This window comes from Triturus cristatus, chromosome 3_1 (genome assembly GCF_964204655.1).
Source record: "Triturus cristatus chromosome 3_1, aTriCri1.1, whole genome shotgun sequence".
Lineage (NCBI taxonomy): Eukaryota > Metazoa > Chordata > Amphibia > Caudata > Salamandridae > Triturus > Triturus cristatus.
The window spans coordinates 1,047,492,948-1,047,517,616 of record NC_140583.1 but is presented as its reverse complement, the minus strand read 5'-3'; the positions used below and the strand labels follow the sequence as shown (position 1 = coordinate 1,047,517,616).

At 47.2% G+C, this 24,669-nt stretch overlaps 1 protein-coding gene across 1 annotated transcript in view; it reads left to right on the top strand.

Moving 5' to 3' along the window:
• LOC146861488 (zona pellucida-like domain-containing protein 1) overlaps positions 1-24,669 on the top strand; it is a 240,240-nt gene that overhangs the window by 98,268 nt on the left and 117,303 nt on the right. The window contains exon 7 of the mRNA XM_085645813.1: positions 12,676-12,762. Coding sequence (XP_085501939.1) covers positions 12,676-12,762 — 87 coding nt within the window. The remainder of the gene's footprint in view (positions 1-12,675; positions 12,763-24,669) is intronic.

Genomic DNA, 24,669 nt, shown 5'->3' with positions numbered 1-24,669 from the left:
GACAGGGATGCGATTTTACAAGCTTCTAGAGTGCAGGGGCCGCTCAAGCTGGAGAACGTGGAGGTGAACTTCTATCCTGACTTCACGCAAGCGGTCCAGAAGCAGAGGCTGGGTTTCATGGGCGTCAAGCGGCGGCTCCGAGATATGAACCTGAAATACGCCATGCTTTTCCCGGCCAGGCTGCGTGTGGAGTCCGAGGGTCGCTCTCATTTCTTTGACCGTCCGGAGACGGCCGGGGACTGGTTGGACACTTTGCCTAGGGGACATGATCGAGAGGGTGTGGGGGCTGCGGGAGGAGAGTGCCCACTGGACCGGGCCAGCGGTATTGACACTGGGGCTAATTCCTGATGATGCCACTCTTCGGCTGTGCTCAGGGTTTCTTGACTGTCGTGCTTTGCTCCCCCTCCCGTGGAGGTTGTGGTGTGTCTCAAGGGGGTTCTCTTTCCTCCTCTAGGGGGTCTTTGTAGTTTAGTTCATGCAGGGGCGACAGGCACACTGCAAGTTGGGGGGGCTGTTTGGGCTCATGCAGGGGTGCAGGGAGGGGGGAGTTTTGTTTGGAATGTTGGGTTGGGGTTGGGTATTGTTTGTTTGTACCACAAGGCAGACATATTGTTGTGTTCTATTCAAGGTGCTCTCTGGGAGGGGACTGATTGGTTTTGCCTGTGATGGGGGGTAGGGGCTTGAGACTTCTTTCCTGGAATGTTAACGGACTGGGGGACAGGATAAAACGGGGGGTGGTCCTGCAGTTTTTAAAACGGATTTCACCTGATATTGTGTTCTTGCAAGAAACACACCTTATTGGTAATTCCTTCTGTGCTATGAATAGGCGGGGCTATCGCCTTGTGGCTCATTCGGGCTTCACCTCTGGTTCGAGGGGTGTGGGCATTATGATTAAACCTCGCTCCCGTTGGAGGTCGACGAGGTGCTCCATGATGACAGGGGGCGATATACGGCTCTGGTGGGTAGATGGGAGGGTAAAGTGGTTGTTTTGGTTTCTGTTTATGTCCCGCCGGGGTTGCAGACGACTACTTTTGCTGATTTGGGGCGCCTTCTTCTTGGGCTGCCGGAGGGGATCCTAGTGGTTGGAGGGGATTTTAATGCTGTGGTCTCCGGAACTGAGGATTGTCACCCACCCAGGGATCTCCCCCGGGCCCAAACTTGGTTGTCTGGCCTCTTGGATACCCTGGGTCTGGTGGATTGTTGGCGGCTAAAACATCCTGCGCAGGTACAATACACCTTTCATTCCGGGGCTCATGGTAGTCTCTCGAGACTTGATTATGTTCTGATGCCAGCGGCGCAGGCGCGGAGGGTCGGGAAGGTGCGGCATCTTGCTCGGGGTATTTCAGACCACTCCCCGCTCTTGTTACACTTTGATATTGTCCCGGGGATGGAGGGGAGGGTGGTCCCGATCAACCCCTGGTACCTGCGTAATCCCGCAATTCGCGCAGATTTGATTAAATCCCTTGAGCAATATTTTGGAGATAATGTGGGATCAGTGTCGTCTGCTGTTTCTCTGTGGGAGGCATTCAAAACGGTACTCCGGGGGGAAGCCCTGTCCCTCATTTCCCATTCCAAGAGGTGTGAGCGGGAGGAGGTGACCCGTATCGAGTCTGAGATAACTGAGTTGGAGGGTGACCTGGATTGTGGTGTCACGGACGACAAATTGCATGCTCTCAGGATCAAACAAGCGGACTACAAGGCCCTAGTCACCGAAGCGGCCAGGGGCCTGAGTAGGGAGCAGCAGGGGCGACTGTATGATATGGGTGATAAGGCTGGAAAACTGATTGCGTGGCTGGATAAAAAGGAGAGAGCGAGTCGAGTTGTTCCGCTGGTTGAGAGAGTGGAGGGTGTGTATGTTACTGATCCGGGTGAAATTGTTGATTGCTTCGCGGAGTATTTCCGCGGGGTGTATTCCCCGGTATCTTCTCGCTCGGAAGAGGATTCCCGCGACCTGCTTAAAGATATTGCGTTGCCCTCCCTTTCGGAGGAGGATAAATCGTTGATGGACGCGACTCCGACGTCTGAGGAGATCGCCCTGGCCATACGTTCAGTCGCCTCTGGCAAGGCCATGGGTCCTAATGGCCTTCCCATTGAATTGTACAAATTGCGGCCTGACACATTGGCGCCGCATCTTCGTGATATGTTCCTCGCGGCCCGGGCGGCGGGTTCCCTCCCGCTGGACCAGCGTCTAGCCACTATTGTGGTTATTCACAAGGAGAGGAGGCCGCGTGATCGGGTCACTTCTTACAGGCCCATTTCGCTTTTGAATGCGGAACCGAAAATTCTGGCCAAGGTGCTGGCTAATCGGCTGGTCAGCGTGGTGTGCGATCTGATCCATCAGGACCAGTCCGGTTTTATCCCTCATCGCAACACCGCGCTTAACCTGCGGCGTCTGCATGGGGTGCTCTCGAGGGTTCCGTTCATACGTGAGCCGGCCATTTTGGCGTCCCTGGACGCCACTATGGCATTCGACACACTTGAGTGGCCATATATCTGGGCGACGCTGGAGAAGTTTGGGTTTGGCCCGGGATTCATTGGCTGGGTGAAATTGTTGTATTCCGGACCGCTAGCCCAGGTGGTGGTGAATGGTAGAGTATCGGCTCCTTTTGAATTGGGTAGGGGCACGCGACAGGGTTGCCCGCTGTTGCCTCTCCTCTTTGCGCTCGCCTTGGAGCCCCTGGCGGAGTGGCTGCGGTGGCACCCTTCGATTCGTGGTCTCCGATGGACTCCTGAGTGTGAGGATCGAGTCTCTCTCTACGCGGACGATATTCTTTTGTATCTTGCTTCCCCGCGTGAATCGTTGATTGTGTTAGTGGATGTGCTGTCTTCCTTTGGCCGGAACTCAGGCCTAGTCATCAACTGGGCTAAGTCCTGTGTATATGTCCTCTCAGGTGAGGCTCCTATCCTCCCGCGGGGTTGTCCTATCCAGGTTACTCAACAGGGATTTAAGTATCTGGGTATTTTTATTACCCTGGACTCTGCGGCCCGATACACACAGAACCTACTCCCCCCCCTCCAACGTTTGAAGGCCGATGTGGCGCGTTGGAGGCGCTTGCCGCTCTCGCCGCTCGGCCGGGCGGCGCTGTTTAAGATGATGTCGTTGCCACGGTTTTTATATGCCTTACAAAACACGATGGATGTCGTTCCGGCTAGTTACTTTCGGGAGGTGGAGGGTCTGCAACGGCAACTGTTTTGGGATGGGAGGCCGCGGATCGCCCTCGTGAAGCTGACGCTCCCGTGGTACGATGGGGGGGTCGCCCTCCCCGACATCAAACGTTATTACTGGGCCTCCCAGCTGGCTGCGATAAACCACGGGCTTTATGGGCCCGCCCTTAATCCGGCTTTTGAAATGGACAAATTGCTGTTGCCGGGTGGCGACTACAATCGTGCGCTCTACTCTAGATCGCTCGACGCACGTTTGACGGGTCCTACACGGGTCGCGGTACGGGTGTGGCATGCGGCAAACTCGGTGATGGGGTGGAAAGATCGGTTGACCCGGGCGACGCCACTGTATGCTTCTGAGCGACTGGGTTGTTTGTGGACGACGAAAGGCTTCGAGAAGTGGGACACGATTGGCATTAGCAGGGTGGGCGATCTTTGGACGAAGGGGGGATTTAAAACGTTTGATGTGCTGAAAGCGGAATACCAGTTGCATGACAGGGAGTACTTCCGGTATGTACAGGTTCGCCATGCGTTGTCTTCCGTGTTCCCGGAGGTCGCGTCCATCCCGGAGTGCTCCCCTTTGGAAGATAGAGTGCTAGACGGGCATGTACCGGATGGCACTATCTCATTGATCTATAAAAAGCTCATCAACGATCGCTCGGGACTGCTGGCCGCCCTCCGTGAGGCATGGGTCGCTGATGGATTGGAGCTGGACGACGAGGATTGGGTATCTGCGGTGGCCTCCCCGAAAGAGGTGGCCATACCGGCCCGCCTTCGTTTCGTCCAGCTCAAAATACTCCACAGGGTTTACGTTACGGGACCGGGCCTGATGCGTATGGGATATGCGGTGGATGGGATGTGTAAGCGTGGGTGTGGCATGTTAGGGACCTTCTTCCACATTTTGTGGGAATGTCCGGAGGTGACTCGATTTTGGCGTGGTGTGCATGCAGTGTTGCAAGCGGTCACGCATGTTGCGCTGTTCCCCGAGGCTAGGAGGTGTCTGTTGAATGTGTGGGAGCCAACTGATTACACGGTGACGCAAACGTGGTGGGTGACATTGGGATATATGGTGGCCAAGCGTGACATAGCACAATTGTGGGGCTCCCAGAGGTCACCCACGATTTCGGTATGGAAGGAAAATATGGATTGGTGTATGTTCTGAGAAAAGGTTGTGTATGTGGCGAGAGGTAAGCCTGGGAAATGGGTAAAGGTGTGGGGCCCCTGGAACTCCTATCGCGGCGGGATCTGTACCCCGCCACTGACGCCCGACTTGGCGGCGGCCCTGTCTCCTTAGTCTGCACATTCCCTTAATTCTGTGTTATCGTGACCACTTTGTCTCTGCCCCTGCTCCTCTCCCCCCTCCTATTCTTGTAGGTTGGTAGAGCCCTCCCGAGGGGAGCACATACTGTCGCCTAGACTTTTGCCGCCTTGTGGGTTTGTTTTTCGTTTTTCATCTAAAATGAAACCGCCATTTGGGATGTTTGGGCAATGTGGCCGCAAATTATATTTTTGATCTGTGGGATTTTATACTGCTTGCTGCTTGTGTTTATGAATGTGTTTTATGATCTCACTGTCTACTAGCGGCCGGCCTGAAGGTTGTAGGCCCATACTTGTATATCTCTTGAACTTTGTAATAAAGGTTTCCCAAAAAAAAAAAAAAAAAAAATTATGCTGCAATGAATATGTACTTCTGATGCTGTTATACTTGAAACTTGCATAAAAAGATTTTTTTTAAAAGACGTTTCACTGCACCCCTTTAGCACCTTGGTTTACCCCTGAGGTAGCTGCAGCAATAAAATAACTCCAACAGATGTCAACATGTTTAGTTCTCTTCATAAACTACTCAAGACAGACTGGAATATTCTATGGAGCTATGTAAGCACAAGAACATTTTTAGACTTGTTAGGGTCAGTATTTTTAAAGCCCAGTTTAAATCCACCACCATGTTAAAGATCTTTTTTTCAAGTTACAAGAATTTAGCTAATTCTAGTGCAACTTAATATATAGTTACTCCTTTGCCTCAGCTGTGTATGGGTCTTTCCAGTTTCTTTCAATCTAAAATTAATAACATTGGACACTTTTTCTACCACTCACTCTGATAATAATGTTCTGCAGCAGACTAAGATCACGAAAGTGCGTTCACTTTAGTCTCTTTATATTAATCTACTGATGAACTTGTTTTAATCAAAATTATCTCAATTAATTCAGGCTCACTTTTAGACCCATGTCCAATGAAGGTGGTTAAAGCCCTTTCACCTCCACTCACTACAGTCTTGACCAAGCTCCTTCATGGTTCCTTAGACGCAGATCCAAAGCACTGGAAGAAAGTGCTTGTATTTCTTCTCCTGAAAAGCCCATGGCTGATCCCAAGATTTTTTTGTCATAGCTCTTTATTAAGTTTTGTAAAACATCGACAAACACTGCATTTCCGGTCCAGACAACGGTATCAGCATAGATAAATACATAACACTAATAGTCTGTACATTATATATGTCTGCGTGACAACTACGGCAGTACTTTGCATCTAACAATAGCAATAACCCTTCAAATGCACTGTGTTATAGGAGTAGTTGAACTATTAAGAATAAAGGTGAAACTTTAGTGTGGTGTCTAGCATCATGTCATGAACTGCTTCATAATGCCATCCTCTCTCATTCAATGGTCCCTTTCTGAGCACGCACTAACTTCTCCTGAGCATTCCCATGTCTGATCTACCACTACAGTGTACCTGCTGCTCAAGGAGGGTGTGTGTCCGATGTGGGTCCCACTTTTTCCAGGTAGGTGTCACATGCAGCGTAGCACGCACCTCTACCCCCTGATCATGTTGATCTTGGCATGGGTCCATTATCGTAGATCGAACACCTTGTCTCCGAGTGTCGGTGCCACTGCAGCCTACCGTGATGTTGCAATGTGCCGTTTAGGAAGCACCAATGCAGAGCAATAAACTGTGCTACATGTTTATGTTTTTTTGAGTGGGTCATTAACCCCAACAGGCTCTGTGAGGCAGCTCTAGGCACCAGATAGCCTGTGAGTTCTGCTAGATATGGCAGTATTGAGTCCCAGAATCCCACCATAACTGTACAGCACCATGCCATATGCTGGAAATCGACATCTTAATATTCACATGTTGAACACACTGTTTCAGTTCCCGGGAACATGTGGTCTATTATATGAGGCATTAAATAGGTGTGGTGGAGGTAGTTAAACAGGAAGTAGCTCATTCTGGCATTACTGGAGACCCCTTTGACTATCGCTAAGCAGTTCGACCATTGTTGGTCTGATAAATCCCCGCCTAGCACTTGCTCCCACTTTTCTTCAAGACGTCCTAGTGGTTATGTAGTGCGATGCAGCAGAGTTGTGTAAAGGGCCGTGACAGTGTGCCAGCCAAACCCATGTGTCAATAATATTTGTTGTGGTTTTGAGGTCGCCCGTTCCAAGTTTCCCACTCCCCAGCTCTCCCAGAGCAGGTTGCTCGCTTCTGCATAGAGCAAAAAGCTACCAGGTCCCAGGTTAGTGGTCTTTTGCAGAACATTAAAGAGCTGCAAATTTCCTTTTTGAAACAGATCTCCCCAATACTGTGATGTCCCCCTCCATCTAAGGGCATGTACCATTAAAGTAAGCCAGTGTCGCACTCTCCTGTCTGGACTAAAGGGGCAACTCCGGCACGTGCACGTATTACTTCCAGCACCAGCGAGCTATACTTAATAGCAGATTGATGGTGGTTAGCTTTCCTTTCTCTCACCAGAGCCACGGGAGCAGTGGTAAGCCATCTAAGTGCTTCCATAAATTCTGGGTGTCCGTGTCCTGTTTAGTCACCCTCCCAATGCTATGCTCTCCCTATGTTCAAGGCACCCCAGCCTGTGTAGTACCGCACTGTAATTTGCTCGAGCATTGGAGAGATCATTTCAGGCTTGTCCTACTCCCACTGTCCCGCATTCAAGTGTGCACATGCGGTCCTTCAATGTGTTGAGGTCCCGCTTCAGTGTGAATTTTGTCCTGTGGAACGTCTTGCTATACAAACCCCTCAATACCACCTTAAATGCATCCCGTTCTAGCAATCAGATGCTGTCCCCTCGTTCTCTGTAAAGTATTGCTTAATATGAACCCCAAGGCAGTTTCAAGGTTAGGATACAGGGCAAAGTGAGTCCCAAGACTATGGTCATTTTAAGAGGGTTATGATCTTAGAGCTTGCAACCCAGGTACTCTGTATCTATCAGTTTACCTGCAAATGTCATGCTGCAGTTGAACAAATCATCTATGTGCGTGTGAAAGGTGTGTACCAAGGAATGTAATGAGTACTCCTTACTGTTTGGGTACATGGCTCTCCACACCTAAGTGATCGCGAGTTTCATGGTCCATTGTGATAGAGTTTTGGCACTGCCAACGAGTAAGCACCGGGTATTGGGGAAGCGATCTGTCACTCTCCATGCCTGGTACTGCATTGAATTCCCCTCCCCCATGCATGGTAAAGTTGGGTCAGATTGCAGAGGGAGCTGAATGTGGTGAGGAAAGATGCCACCCATGGGTTAGGAACTTATGTGGCTGTCAATGCTCTGCACTCTCTATCACGCAGCCCCCCTAAAGTTACGTACCAGCCCTCCTGGTATGCCATGTATTGTGTCCCTCTGGTTTAGTTAGAGTATGTGATGCCCACCAGTGTGTCTCACCATCTCTGATGCAGCTTGGCAAGTTCTGTGGTGATCATATGTGTTTCTTGTAAACATGCAAAATGTATACCTCTGCGTTTAAGATGGGCATGAATTCTGTTTGCTTGATGTGGGAGTCCATGCCACCAACATTCCAGGTGAGTATATTTAATCAAGATGGGATACTTGTGAATGTATCAGGCATTATGTCCCTTGTGTTGAAGAGTATACATCACAACTCCTCATCAGTATTCCTGGACGGACTGCGTGCTGTGCCAGTCTGGTTTCCAACACCTGCACCAGTCGATTGATAAATAGAGTTTCCGTTTTATGGCATTTATTTTTATGACATTTTCGACTGTATTTATCCATATTTATTTCTTGCTCATGTTTTCTGTATTTATCCATTTTTATTTTGTGCTTTCTGTTTAAATGAAGCTGCAATGGGTATTTTCCCCCATTTATTTGACTGACAAATGTTTTCTCGCATTTGAATGTCCAAATGGTTTCAGCAGTATACAGTGCAATTGCCTTATCTGAAAACATTTGTATTGTAGAATAGAATAAATAACTGTAGATCCGCACTTAATCAAGCTTAATTAACAAATCTATTATCTTTTTTCATCTCCCCTACCTCTCAATCCGTACACTTACTGACCTGGCACTCATGATTGACAGTGGAAAAAAATCATCCAAAGAAGACCTATTTCCCATATTTTTCTGTATTCAAGAATAAATACATAGAGGAAAATAACTAGTCTTATGTCTGTATGTATCTGTAAAAATCATTAAAAACTGACAACTGGGAGTCCTAATTCTAAACTAAAAAAGCTCCAACTCCCCATCCCTGGTCAAGAACCTAGAACTTGCCTCAACAAAACTTTGGCACCCTAAACAGGTGCCCATGTGTTGTGTCCATTCGGTAGTCAGGGGGGCGCTATGTAGTTATGCGCTCAGTTTTCTGTGTCCCACCTCGAACAGTCACCCTCAAGCATACATTATCCCCGTCCACCCTGCTCCACTCCCCCCACCTCCATCTGGTAGGGTTTACGACCATTGCTCCCCTCATGCAATGGGCAATATATTAAACCAATAAATGATATACAGTTACCTACACAGCCCGCAAAGTGAACCATGGATCATTTAACCAATATGAGGAGAAACTGAGCAGAACAATTTGACAGATCATGAAACATCTGCTCCAATAATGATGAAGACACACGGCGATGACCATGACTTGAGTCCCTGGGCCTGGGTGAGCCAGGGTGGTGGAACTAGGAGGCCATAATCAACCAGGGACTGTGGTTGATGAACAGAGTTGCCACCCGTAGACATGACTCTCACCTGCCTTGGTCTTAAGGATTAAGTGCAAGTGAGACCCATCAGCAACCAACAACACAAATTAAGATCAATCATGTATCCTTTCACAAACAATTATAGACCTAATTACAAACATCCTTTTGTAGTACATATAGTAGTACTACTTATGACTAAAGTAGAGGGATTAAGGGAGGAGTAAGAAGGATTAGAAAGGTGTTTAGGGAGGTACATGCACCCTCCCACAAAAGGGTACGTTCATTGCTATTTAGAAACTGCCCTTCTATAAATACTACAGCCTGAAAACACCCAAAATATTAGTAAATGTACTCCAGCTCAGAGCAAGAGAAAGTCTAACACCACCTATGGCCACTCAGAGGTACAAAACCTTCACATAGAAAGTTATGTTATGTTATGTTATGTTATGTTATGTTATGTTATGTTATGTTAAAGGGATTTATTCAGCACAAACATTACCCGGAGGTGTCAATGCACTATAGACCAAACGGGGAGATTGAGATCTGATAGATTATGGAAACAACCATGTTTTGAGATTCTTCCTAAACTGGAAAAGATCTGGGCTTGTTCTAATGAAAGGAGGAAGTGCTTTCCATTCCTTGCCGTAGAGATGATGAAACCTCAGCCTCCCCAGTTGGTTTTCCTGAATCTATTCATAACAAGTTTTTAAGAACCAGAGGTGCGTAGTCATATTCCTGGAACATACCATTTAAATTAATGCTTAAGGAATTCTGGGCCAATCCCGTGCAAGGCTCTGTGGGTATTGCAAAGAGCCTTGAATATGACTCGCAACCAATGCAAATGTTTTATGGCTGGAGCCGCTGATTGACATTTGGGAGTCCCTGTGATCATTCTGGCAGCAGAATTTTGCAAAGCCTGCAGCTTATTTAGATGTTGCTGCTACATATTGAGAAATAAGGAATTGCAGCAGTAATCAGTCTTAGAAAGAATAGGTGCAGTGGTAACAATTTTTTGAGCCTAGAATGCAATGGAGGGAAGAATTTTTTTTTTCATCCTCAGAACCTAAAAAGTGAAGAAAGCGATCGCATTGACCTGAGGTTAAAAAGTGAGTCTGTTATCCATGATAACACAAAGATTTCTGTCTTTACATACTGAGGTTGGAAGATAGCCAAGTTCTGTAGGCCAGCAAGGTGATGACCACAGGGAGGGTGTATTATCAAATATGATGACCTCTGTTTTGGCTGAGTTTCATCTCAGACAGTTCAGATTCATCTAGATCCTGTGGCTGACATGCAGACACAGAAATTTGAAGCCTCCCAGCAGTTTGAGGAGGACAGTGGCACCACGATTTGGGTGTCATCTGCAAAGGATGTAAGATCAAGTCCAAAAGATCAACGGTTTAACGTTAATGTTAAAGAGAGTTGGACTAAGAGCAGAACCCTGCGGAACACCGCATGGCAGGATGAATCATTTGGACACAAAAGGGTCCAAAGCAACTTCCTGTGTTCTATCTGGTAAAAAGGATACCAACAGCTTGAGGGCTAGCCCCTCGATCTATTAAGGAGGTAGGGATTTAAAAAAAACATGGGAACTAATGATAAATGATAAATACTTAAACTGTTTAAACATATAATTATATATTATTTATTTTAAAAACATTCTACATATAACACATCATTATTAAGTTGTCTTAAAAGATTTTTCAACCTTTTTTAAATGTAAAAAAAAGCATTATTTTTATTAAAACATAATTACATTACTGATCATCAATTCTATACACCATTTAAATAATTGTTAATACAAAATAATTTTTTGTACTCTAGGTTGCATTTTTTTTTATAGTGCAAACATTAAAAACATAATTTTAACTTAATGTAATGTTTTAAAAATATTATTATTTAACATTTAAATTGAGCGCCTCATTTATGAGGTATTGGCGCAGGGCAGCACCACAAGGAATCTTGCTGCGCTGCCCTGCATCAAAAGAAAAGGGCAGGAATGCGCTGTGTCTGTGAGATACGGCGCATTCCTGTCCTTATCGCCTACGCTGGCGCACAGTGGGCTACCATGTGCCAACTCAGGCACCCTTGCGCCAAAGGTGCCTCCGTTATGGGGCTGATGGATTCTGCACAGATGAATGAATCTGAATGAGAGCTGTGTGGTCGGTCAATGCTGCCATAGTGACCCTGTGGAGTAAAGTCAAGGATGTTTAATTTCCATCGAATATTCTCTGCGCAAGTTTGGAAGTGTTTCTATACTTTCCCACATAATGTGACCATTAGTTGCTGCTGATGACAAGTTATCGGAACTTCAGTAGACAATACCAGCTATCGGCTTCTATTGGTTGAAATGTATCCAGAGAAAAAATAACCAAGGAGGTATTTTTGTGTTGTGTTGCAAAACACTGCCACTTGGTACTCCAGTGACCAGAGCCTTATTCCACTAATAATACTAATTATTTTCATCTTTCCCCATGGCCCATTGACTACACCTACTGATAAAAATATTTTCTTTTTGGGCCGATTATGATGCCGGTCAGAGTTGCCGCCGACCGATATCATCTCAGAATTGGAACAGACCGCTTAATTACGATGCAATCGCACACTCACGTTTCCCTATGGGAGCTTCTGCTACAGCCGTAAACCGGCCATAGCACAAGCTCCCATAGGGAAATAGGGAAGTTGTGTTCATCCATACACCACGTGGCAGGCACCAAAGGGTGCCTGTCACATGGTGCAGGGGTGAAAAGGGAGGCACCATAGGTGCCCCCTAGCACCCAAATGGAGGCTGCAAAGAGAAGGTGGCCCATGCTCGCTTTCTGAGAGGCTTTCCATGTTGGAAAGCCCGACATGGAAAGCCTGTGGGAAACCAAGCATCATAATTTCAACTGCAAAATGCTGTCCATTGGGATTACGGGACAGTCTCCGAGTGGCCGATGGGCTCCTTGAGCCCAGAGGAATCAAGACAGAATAACCGGCCAGTTTCAATTCCGACCCCTACATTGTAATTAAGTGGTTAGAATTGAAACTGACAATCCCGGTCCGAAAGACTCCGATGTCAGGTCGGAGGCTTTCCGACCGAGATCGTAATAGGCCCCTAAGTCTAAAACGTTAGATCTAAATTCACATTGGATGGTTATACAAGTGTTATTCCTCCTGGGACAGTAAAGATATACTTTTCCTAAAGCAGTGACTAGTAAATGTGTATTATTTTTTAAAATATCTTTGTTAAGAGGTTTCCCTTTTCTTTAGCTGTTTGAAATGCTTTCTGCCGTTTTCCATTCCCATCCTGTGTACAAAGTTTGGCCCTAAATGTGTGTGGTATCAAACAGTGAATCAGTAGGTATTTTAGATAGACTTGGTTTACTTCTAACACATAAAAAGATGTGAATAGGAATTGAATATAGCATTGTAAGTGTACATATTCCTTTGCAACTATTGCAAAGCGTGGGAAAGAATGTAAATTTTGTGTTACCCTAATTTAATGATTTCTAATGTTTTTGGAATTCAATATTAATTGTATGTATAATGTATAATCAGAATTTCTCACAACACGTTTAATTCGTTCCTAGTTTCAACGTTTTGCTAGATCAGTGCTTTGCGACACCAACTATGATCGTCACATCTGTAGAAGAGGATATACACAACTTTTTTACAGGGTACTGCAATATTTTATTACTTTTTAAATGCTGAGAATTTGTGTAAATGAGCAAATCGGCGATGAATGATGCATTTTACAGTGAGTGGGGATAAAAGATTGGAATGGTGTCAAACAATGTTTTCCCTCTGAAGAAAAAAAAATGTTTGCAAACACATATTTTTACATCATTTACTCAGTTATAATTGTCCAATGGCAGAAAATTAATTGTGTAAAGTTTGCTATTAGAATACTCCTTGTAATGCAATACAGTTATACATTTTCCAGCTGTAATGCTGTGATTTGTTGTAACTTCAATAAACATCTCAAATCTACTCCAACCCTTGGAGTGAACCTATGGTGTAGCTTTCTGACTTTTACCAGCTAGACTTTGCAAATCGTTCTTGAGTCTTCCTTCGGTGTCCTTAATAAATTGACGCTGGAGAGTAAACTCTCTAATGTATGTTTCAGGCAATATGATACATTAAAGAGTCATCTCTCCAGTGTGAGGGATGGCATGGGACAGAAGGAAGACCCAACCATGCAGCACAAGAGCAAATGGAAGGGGGTGTTACAAACAATCCCGGATAACACCACAGAACAAATGTGGTACCTGATACCAGACAGAGCTGATTCTACACTTACCCAAAATACAGACAGAAGGCAGGGGCGTAGATTCAGGGGGGTGTTTGGGGTGTAACTACCCCTGATGTATTTTCTGGTAAATAGTTAGGTTCAGTCGGGTATGGTGAGGTGTCTGTCGGATTTCACCAGGAATTTTTACATGCTTCAGACATGAATGCACACACACAACCTCCATGTCTGTTTGGAATATCTTGAAAAAAGTTGGTTATTTTGCAAAATATTGTGTTTTCTCTCACTTGGTACCCCATCAATCCACATTCGTTTCCCTTTCCACCGCCTCTTCGCCCCTTTAATTCACCCTGGTTGTTGCATAATGTATTTTAACATTATATGCCACTGTGAATGTTGGAATATCTGAACCTCACACCGCCAATCTTCCTGACACCCCTGAAAGAAGGACATGATGGGCATCAAATTATATCTCATACAGGGACTCTGGCTGGAAGGATATTTGGCTAGAGCTATATGTAAGAAGTGCTCAAAGTCATGTCCAGGTCCTTGCCATATGCTGGGCAATGGGGGTGCTATTGCCCGCTATCAAGGGGAACATTACTGAACAGCATGAACATGGAGGGACTCTACACACATTCCGCACATGAATGGGATGAGGACATATTGTCTCTCAGAACCAATCTCTAACAATGTAGTCAAGGGCATAGATTTCATATAGGCACAGAGCTACTACATGTTTGGAAATAACATATATGTGCAAAACGTACTACTTTGAGCACCCAGATGAGCTTGCACTTCACAAACAAGTTCTTTAAATGATTGGAGATTGACTTCTTATCACTGTCGGAGTGGCCTTTTATTCCACAAGAATTTTCCCGAGGGGCTGGATTGTTGGTGGCCAGTTCTGAAAGCCCAGGGTTGCACCCAGTGCCTCTGTCACAATTTCCATCTACATAAAGATAATTGCAGCAGGCACAGGGGGTTTGAGACAGAGATAAAGAGAAAGGATGGAGAGATAGATGGAGAGAGCACAAGCGATCAGAGAGAAAGAGAGATAGAGAGAACGCGCAAGAGAATCGTTAGCTTGAGAGGGATAGAGCAAGAAGCATACTTCAGGGGGCGTGTTTGAGCCTTTTTGCCAGGGCTGCTTTTGATTCTCCAGTCAGATTTTGGGGCATATTTACAAACCCCATTTGCACTGGAGCATCACTTTTTTGCCGCTCCGGTGGCGTAGCGCCATTTCCTATATTTCCAAGATGCCGCTAAGCTACTTAACGTGGCTTAACGCCACCTTGTAAATATTCCACTTTCCGCTGCAGACCTCTGCATGCAAACGGGTGTACAGTGGGTGTTGCAGTGGGCGTTTCATTGATTTTTGATGCTACTCTAGATTTACAAGGCTGAGGCAGCATCAAAAACTAAGGGAATATCTGGTCTTAGTACGTCGATACGAGGAGAAATTATAAATAATTTTTGCTTTTTTCATGTGTGCTGCATTCTGCAAAGCAAATCCACAATATTGATTGTTTTTGTGCAGGAAGATGTCCCTTCCTGCACATAAACAATCACCCCTGCAGCACAGGACCCTGGCAATATTGCGGCAGGGTGTCATCTCTGGTGCTAGGCAGCTTTTTTTGCACCAGTGCTAGGGGATACACAGGGAAATTCTTGTGAATATGGAGCATCCCTGCGTTTAAAAAATGTTGGTGCGTGGTGCTGCCAAATTTGGCATAGCACCATGCTCGAACATTTTGTTTTAAAAATGTCCCCTTGTATCCAATTGTGACGAATTACCATTAAGGTTGCAGTGCTAATTTGATATCATGCTTCTGATTTGGGCTGCTGGGTAACAGAACCTCAAACAGTTTCACAGCTGATATAATGAATTTCACTGATGAAAAAGTTCAAATTTGCCTACTTCACAGAAGTGTACATTTCCTCAGCATTTCCATCACAATAAAGACAACCAGCTACAAACCATGGCATATTGCCCAAAAGTACCAAAGTACACACACACTATGCTGGTGTATAGCCGAGAATATGATACTTAAGGACAAGTTCATGCAAATAAATATAAAGTACCTAGGGTGTCACATTCTGAGGAAGGATACAATACAGATAAATACAGATTAAAAGTCGCCCAGATCAGGGCCCACTGGTTGTCAGTGACTAGGACTGTGCTGCCTTCATCTGTTGTCACCTTCTTTTGGTTGCAGCAAATACTGCTTAGCTTGTTCTTTATTCTTTCTGAGCCTCTGCTGCATAATTGTTTTGATAATCTTGTGTTGAAGAAACCTATCCTTTGTATTGTACTCTAAGGTATTCTTGCTTTCCTAGAGTGATATGTTGCTGGTAGCCTCATATCTATATCTGGCATGTAATAGACTCCAAGGTAAGCATAGCAGGTAGCTTACTCTGACCCACCACCCTTTCCGAGAGGAGTCTCAAAGCGCCCAGACAAGCATCTTGTTTACCCACCTCCCTCAGAGTTCCTCTCTTGCTGCAGCACGTGGCATGCATACCTATGCAATGACAGACCTTTATATAAGGATGCTCGTTCACCCAAATCATGCTGAAAGCATTGCAGATTGCATTTTATGGCCTAGTGTAAATGCATTCCTTTTTACTGTGTCCTTGTATGTGTCCTTGTATGGGAGTGGCAGTTTGGGAGCAATATTCTCACAGTGTAACCTTAACACAGGCATAGTTGTCTATTTAGTAATTAATCATTTTCAGATTAAGTTACATGTTTTTAGGCTCGTGAAGATTAGGTGATTTGCCCAGAATCACAGGATGTTAAGTCGAGGCTAGGAATCAAAACTGGTTCAACAGTTCTAAGGTCAGAAGCTATTGCTGTTAGGCCACATTATCTATCTATCTATCTATCTATCTATCTATCTATCTATCTATCTATCTATCTATCTATCTATCTATCTATCTATCTATCTATCTATCTATCTATCTATCTATCTATCTATCTATCTATCTATCTATCTATCTATCTATCTATCTATCTATCTATCTATCTATCTATCTATCTATCTATCTATCTATCTATATGTATAAATATCTATCTATCTCTAACTATATATTTCCAAGTGGCGGTTGCCACTGGGTAGTTATAGTTAGGTCTGTGTTTCCATACGAAATGGCCTATTTGGTTTGCAAATTACTTCAGTGCTGTTTGACTTACCTACAGAAAACCTTTTTGTTTTGCCTAGTTTATTTGTGGAACGCTTCAGTTGTCTGTCAAGTGGGGACCAAAAAATGGGGAGGTCCAAAGCGAAAAATTCTTACACATTTTCCATAGAATTTTTTGAACAAGACCTTTTGAACACCGCTACTGCAAAAACTGCTGAATGGAATTACACCAAATTTGGAAGGAAGCTAGATCTTGCTCCAGAAAGCGTGCTTTTTGTGATTTGGTGTATGGTGTAAATCCATTCAGTAGTTCTGAGAAATTAAGATACAAATATATTTGTATATCGAGACAGTTAGGTTCGAGGGACGCTCGTGAAAGTCCCACAAGCTCAACTTAAAAAAATAGAGTGTTCTGATTGGCCTAGGGGGCTTTTTATCACTTCCCGTGGGAGTGCGGCTTCCGCGGGAGCAAGTGCTCTGATTGGCTCGTTGCACATGAACAAGAATATTGCGTCAGCCATTACAGGACACCGGGGACTTAGGCGCCTGTCCTGTAAGCTGTTAAAAAAAGGTATAGATATATATTGGGGCAAGGTAAGGATACCCTGCCCCCCCAGATGGACCTCCCCTTCGGTGAAAATAAAAAATTTAAAATCTGCAACCCTGTAGTACTGTCACGGGATTGCGTTATAAATTGAAATGACCATTGTGGTGGGTAGGTCCCAGGGATCAATATATCTAATTATTTGGCAAGAAGGGGCGTGCATGGGCCCCCCTCCCCAAGCTAGTTACGGCCCGGGGACCCAATTCCCAGACTCTGACATATTATTAAAATGGGAGGGGTCCATGACCCCCGCAGCCTCGACAAGGCCCTGGGGCCCACATCCCCTGGGGCTAAATAGTAAATAAAGGGGAGGGGGCATGCAGCCACCCCCATGCCTCAATGATGACCGGGGACCCCACACCCAGAGTAGATTACAAAATATAGGGAGGTATATGGCCCACCTTCCTAAACCACTATAGGGCCCTAGGGTCCTCATCTCCGGGGGCCAAAGTTCCCTTAAAAAGGGGAAGGCCATGTGCCACCTGCCCATGATGGTATTGGTTTGGGGGACCTCATCCACTAGGGCGTGATACTTCAAAGTGCCCTGGGGAGCCTGCCCCCGAGACATTGTGGTTCCCTGCCTGCACTCACCTGAAAAGGGAGCCCAACTTTGTTGCTGCCAGCACCCAGCATGGTGCTGGCTGTGGAGCGGGCTGTGGCAGCTGGGGTCTTGGGGCTCCCTACGTGGTCCCCAATGGCCCTTGCAGTGTGGGTGCCCCAGGTGGTCATGTGGCACCCCCCCTCCTACAAAAAAAGTGGCTAACTCTCACAAGGGGAGCCAGCTGGGGCTGTGGGGGCCAAAGTGCTGCCCCAGGCACCAAAAACAGGCTGCCATTGTGGGTTCCCCATGTGGGCACCAGGGCATTCATCTACCAAAAAAAGTAGCCGGCTCGCATTCAAGGAGCCAGCTGGGGCCACGGGGGCATGTGGCTCCCCCTACAGCCCCCATATGAAAAATGTAGGTGTCTCAGATCGGCACCCAGACACCCACAACAATATATTGTGTTAAAAAAGGGAATAATAAATGAGCCACAGGAGCCCTCATTTATTATTCACTGTTCCTTGAATGAGTGCCCAAAAATACCCTGTGAGGGCTATTTACATTACATTTAGCTTGGTGATATCCCTAGAAGGGGCAGGGCACAACCAAGCATTTTGTTAATGTTGCAGGGGGCTTGAGGAACTGGACCATCCCCCCAGCAACATTAAAAGAAACAGTAAGTTGTCTGGGTCATTCAATCCATGACCCCTAGAGAACTAACCATATTTTATCAGTCTTAGCTGGAGATTTATGCTCTTCAGCAGGAGTACAAGGCCCTCTTGTGGTTGGTTTTAAGATTGCATATTATGGGCTGAAAAATGATAAACAGAAGACTCAAAGACATGTTCGTTTTATTTTAAAAAGATGTCTCTGAGTCTTTCTTTTTGATATTTTTCACCCTACAAAACACAATCATAAAAACTATGTTAAAAGAAACACTCACAGAGATGTTGATTTTATTTTTTTATTGTAACTTTATTAAACATTTTTATAATGATCACTGTTATCAAACATTCCATTGTGTGAATTACTAAAATATACATTTGATTAATTTTTGGATAAGGATGATAGATGTTCTTTTTATATATTGATATGGTCGCCCCCTGAGAAAGCCAATAGGCCCACTTTTTATATGTTGGTGCTGTGACTCTTTGACAAACTAAGTAAGTCTGCCGGAGTGTAGCAGGACCTGCGAGACCAACTGAATGTTGCGCATGCCAGAAGGCTGGGTGCTGTGTGCCGTAGCCTTCCTTAAGGGGGTGGGTGCAAGGTCTGGCCCCAGTCTAAGCCTTGAGACAAGTTTCACACTGTGCATAGCCGTAGGCTGCAAACAGTGGGGGGCAGAGTGCTCACAGGGAGTTGGGAGGTGGGCCTGGCCAGCGACCGGCCTTGCAGGTGATCCCATACTGTGCCTGGCCAAAGGCCATGCACAAAGACGGTAGAGCACTCGTAGCTGGTTGGGTGCAGGCCCTGTCGCCACCCACGCCTCGCATGGCCGAAGGTGGGATTGGCTTTATGTATGGCAATAAAATATTACTGTGCATGGCGGGGGTTGGCCACAGGGCCTGGCCAGGGGTAAAGTCCTGCGACCAACCCCCCCATAGGCACTCAAGCCTGAACCATGCACAGCCTTCAGCCAATGTGAGCAGGAGTTAGCTGCAGGACCGTGCCTGCTGCCAGGCCCTGCGGACAAATCCCCCATAGGTACCCTACCCCATATTACTAAAAGGGGAGGGGTCACGTGTCCCCCCTTCTTAGTTAGAATTGAATTATCACTTGCAATGTCTACTAGCCTGAATGCAGGCATCGTGCAGAGAGTACGGAAAACTGCATTTTCCGAGCCATCTGTTAAATGAAGAGGTGGTTTGAACACACTTGATGTATGCAAAATGTTGCGTCTGTTTGTCACTTACAGTAAGATTTGGAAAATCCAGCTGTGGGGCATTTGCTTATCTCTGTGACATGTACAACGTGTGCAAGGGTCTGTGGCAGGCATCAGACGTGGCTGAGAGAATAAATTTTTCGCATAGAAGCAGTGGCGCCCCCAGTAACAAAGGGTGCTGGGGCGGGGGTAGCACCTGGGGAGAGTGAGTGTGGGGGAAAAGGGGATTAATAATAATTGTAAAAACTTACCTGATTCTGCCGGCCACCTCCCGTGTCACGTTGCTTCTACTGGCCATTTCCTGTGTCCCAGCAGTGACTAGGACATACTCCCAGCCAATCCTTGTGCAGCAGATCAGTGCCGGGGTTGGTCTGAGCAGGCGGAAAAGACACCCTGCTTAGACCAGGGAGTCTGTGGAGGTTTCTCTAGCCCGACTGCTGAATGCAGCTGGGCTGGAGAAACCTAAGTGTGCATGTGTGTTTTGGTCAGCCTGGGACAACACAAGCACTCCTACTCCCCCTCCCATTCCACGACCCTCTATGGCTCCTTCACGCTGGCAAACGAAAAATAAAATGATGGTAGAACATAATTTTTGTTTTTACTTTGCTGGCTCTGCTCTGTGGTGGAGCCATCACTACATAGGAGATCTGTTCACCTCGTCTTGTATGAGTACTCAGTGACAGCACCCTTGTCTGAATTGCAAGGAGTCATGCCCTTCCAAACACTTCTGCTGCAAAGCACAGGAACATAAAGCAAGCACAGCCCTGCTGGAATTTGACTATCTGCACTTCTACCATGCAGAGGGAAAGGACCAGAACTTCTCAGAAGGACTGCAAGGCTAACGGTGAGCACAGGGCACTTCTCAGCAGAAAACACTTACTATGGCACTGTGAGTTGCTTCTATAATTACACTTCTTATAGTGATTGACAGTTACTATTGTCAAATATTTTTACTCCCAAAAAATAAGCAAAACTCACACACCCACTCACAGACCCATAGCACCACTCACAGACCCACACAGGCATTCACACACCCACTCACAGACTCACACACCCACTCATACACCCACTCAGAAACTCATAGAGCTACTCTCAGACCGAGTCACAGACCCCACAGGCACTCACAAACTTACTTTGTGTATTCCATGCCTTCCCAAGACCTAAACTTGGACATAGCTGTAGCACAATTTAATATGCTCTAAATTTGGCATTTGAAAGCATCAAACCTTTAAAAAGTGGGCTGAAAATTCTGCCATATCCTCGAACTCCTTGGTATTCCAGTGAGTTGAGACAGGAGAAGTCCTCCTGTAAAAAGCTAGAAAGATGGTGGAAAAGGACAGAAAACCAGAGCGATAAAGATGCATATTGAATATTAGATTGGCACGCAAATCCCATATTATTATTCAAATTGAGCAAGAAGGAAATTCTTTTAAAGAAATGTTTAAAGTCCTAAATGGCTTTGTTAATACTTCAGCCTGCTCCCAGGCGATTTTAGACTTGCAAGACCTATGTAATTGCATAGCGGATTTCTTTGAGGATAAAATAAATTACATCTATTGGAAATGTATTATGCCTATGGAACAGTCTGTTGCGGTACTAACCTATGATGCTCCTCCTCTAAACTGTAGGTGTAGCATGGAAAAACTTGGACCTTTTTCCATTAAGCATTTTCCATTGCTGTACAAACATTGGAATCTTACCTGGCTGGTGCTTGTGTCGCTAATCCTGGTCCCGCCGAAGGTCTCTCCCCGCTGCCGTGTCCTTTTCCAGTAGCGCGGCCGCAGTGAGGGAGGAACTACAGTACCCACGATCCCTTGCGGCAGGAAGCCGTCATCGGGGAAACCCATTTCGCGCCAGGAGGCGTTTAAAACTGAGAGGTCTTCCCCGGCAGAGCGGGCGCTTTGCTGTACAAACATTGGAATCTTACCTGGCTGGTGCTTGTGTCGCTAATCCTGGTCCTGCCGAAGGTCTCTCCCCGCTGCCGCGTCCTTTTCCAGTAGCGCGGCCGCAGTGAGGGAGGAACTACAGTACCCACGATCCCTTGCGGCAGGAAGCCGTCATCGGGGAAACCCATTTCGCGCCAGGAGGCGTTTAAAACTGAGAGGTCTTCCCCGGCAGAGCGGGCGCTTTGCTGTACAAACATTGGAATCTTACCTGGCTGGTGCTTGTGTCGCTAATCCTGGTCCCGCCGAAGGTCTCTCCCCGCTGCCGCGTCCTTTTCCAGTAGCGCGGCCGCAGTGAGGGAGGAACTACAGTACCCACGATCCCTTGCGGCAGGAAGCCGTCATCGGGGAAACCCATTTCGCGCCAGGAGGCGTTTAAAACTGAGAGGTTTTCCCCGGCAGAGCGGGAGCTTTGCTGTACAAACATTGGAATCTTACCTGGCTGGTGCTTGTGTCGCTAATCCTGGTCCCGCCGAAGGTCTCTCCCCGCTGCCGCGTCCTTTTCCAGTAGCGCGGCCGCAGTGAGGGAGGAACTACAGTACCCACGATCCCTTGCGGCAGGAAGCCGTCATCGGGGAAACCCATTTCGCGCCAGGAGGCGTTTAAAACTGAGAGGTTTTCCCCGGCAGAGCGGGAGCTTTGCTGTACAAACATTGGAATCTTACCTGGCTGGTGCTTGTGTCGCTAATCCTGGTCCCGCCGAAGGTCTCTCCCCGCTGCCGCGTCCTTTTCCAGTAGCGCGGCCGCAGTGAGGGAGGAACTACAGTACCCACGATCCCTTGCAGCAGGAAGCCGTCATCGGGGAAACCCATTTCGCGCCAGGAGGCGTTTAAAACTGAGAGGTTTTCCCCGGCAGAGCGGGAGCTTTGCTGTACAAACATTGGAATCTTACCTGGCTGGTGCTTGTGTCGCTAATCCTGGTCCCGCCGAAGGTCTCTCCCCGCTGCCGCGTCCTTTTCCAGTAGCGCGGCCGCAGTGAGGGAGGAACTACAGTACCCACGATCCCTTGCGGCAGGAAGCCGTCATCGGGGAAACCCATTTCGCGCCAGGAGGCGTTTAAAACTGAGAGGTTTTCCCCGGCAGAGCGGGAGCTTTGCTGTACAAACATTGGAATCTTACCTGGCTGGTGCTTGTGTCGCTAATCCTGGTCCCGCCGAAGGTCTCTCCCCGCTGCCGCGTCCTTTTCCAGTAGCGCGGCCGCAGTGAGGGAGGAACTACAGTACCCACGATCCCTTGCGGCAGGAAGCCGTCATCGGGGAAACCCATTTCGCGCCAGGAGGCGTTTAAAACTGAGAGGTTTTCCCCGGCAGAGCGGGAGCTTTGCTGTACAAACATTGGAATCTTACCTGGCTGGTGCTTGTGTCGCTAATCCTGGTCCCGCCGAAGGTCTCTCCCCGCTGCCGCGTCCTTTTCCAGTAGCGCGGCCGCAGTGAGGGAGGAACTACAGTACCCACGATCCCTTGCGGCAGGAAGACGTCATCGGGGAAACCCATTTCGCGCCAGGAGGCGTTTAAAACTGAGAGGTTTTCCCCGGCAGAGCGGGAGCTTTGCTGTACAAACATTGGAATCTTACCTGGCTGGTGCTTGTGTCGCTAATCCTGGTCCCGCCGAAGGTCTCTCCCCGCTGCCGCGTCCTTTTCCAGTAGCGCGGCCGCAGTGAGGGAGGAACTACAGTACCCACGATCCCTTGCGGCAGGAAGCCGTCATCGGGGAAACCCATTTCGCGCCAGGAGGCGTTTAAAACTGAGAGGTTTTCCCCGGCAGAGCGGGAGCTTTGCTGTACAAACATTGGAATCTTACCTGGCTGGTGCTTGTGTCGCTAATCCTGGTCCCGCCGAAGGTCTCTCCCCGCTGCCGCGTCCTTTTCCAGTAGCGCGGCCGCAGTGAGGGAGGAACTACAGTACCCACGATCCCTTGCGGCAGGAAGCCGTCATTGGGGAAACCCATTTCGCGCCAGGAGGCGTTTAAAACTGAGAGGTTTTCCCCGGCAGAGCGGGAGCTTTGCTGTACAAACATTGGAATCTTACCTGGCTGGTGCTTGTGTCGCTAATCCTGGTCCCGCCGAAGGTCTCTCCCCGCTGCCGCGTCCTTTTCCAGTAGCGCGGCCGCAGTGAGGGAGGAACTACAGTACCCACGATCCCTTGCGGCAGGAAGCCGTCATCGGGGAAACCCATTTCGCGCCAGGAGGCGTTTAAAACTGAGAGGTTTTCCCCGGCAGAGCGGGAGCTTTGCTGTACAAACATTGGAATCTTACCTGGCTGGTGCTTGTGTCGCTAATCCTGGTCCCGCCGAAGGTCTCTCCCCGCTGCCGCGTCCTTTTCCAGTAGCGCGGCCGCAGTGAGGGAGGAACTACAGTACCCACGATCCCTTGCGGCAGGAAGCCGTCATCGGGGAAACCCATTTCGCGCCAGGAGGCGTTTAAAACTGAGAGGTCTTCCCCCGCGTCGCGGGACGCGCGCGGGCGGCGCTGGGCTAAGCCCGGGCAAAGGGCGGGCCCTCTGTGGCCCTCAGGGGACCTAAGGAGACGGGACGGGCAATCCCCCTAACAACTTGCATCAGGGTATCATCGCTGTAAGGTGATATCATTGTGTCATTTAAATGCCATTTGGCAGATTTGTGTGCCTTGTAAACCCTAATCTGTATTATCCTGGCACCTGTATCCTATTGTATTTCAAAATAGCTGGATATCTAGTTCAAAATGACCAAGTCTAGAAAGACCACTATGGCGACTAGATCAACCACGAGAAATAAGTCTGTGCCAGCAACACCACTACCATCCCTTACAGCCATAGACCTAATGTTGCAAAAAACCATTGGAGTGGTCGCTGATGCAATCCAAAACACGGAGAGACGCCTCTCACTTACTCCTAACCTATGTTTTCCGAACCTTTCTATGCACACTTCAGTGCAGAATAACACTGTGGAGTCTATTATCAGTGTAGAGGATTCGTTATTACTGCAGTCCTTCTCGGGATTGCCTAACGGTAATAGCTGCAGAAGAAACACGTCACCAGCCCCTCTCATTCTACCGACTAGTATTGAAGGCAGTCCCCAATCTGCTTCTACTGGTGGGGTTATTCCATGTTCATTACATCTAGGAAACATGTCATTGACTCCCCCAGGGGTTGTACTTGCAGAAAGCTCCCTTTTAATTAACACCATAGATGCAGATAAATCTCCTTCTCCAAAACTAAAGAGACTGCGCTATGGAAGGAAAAAAA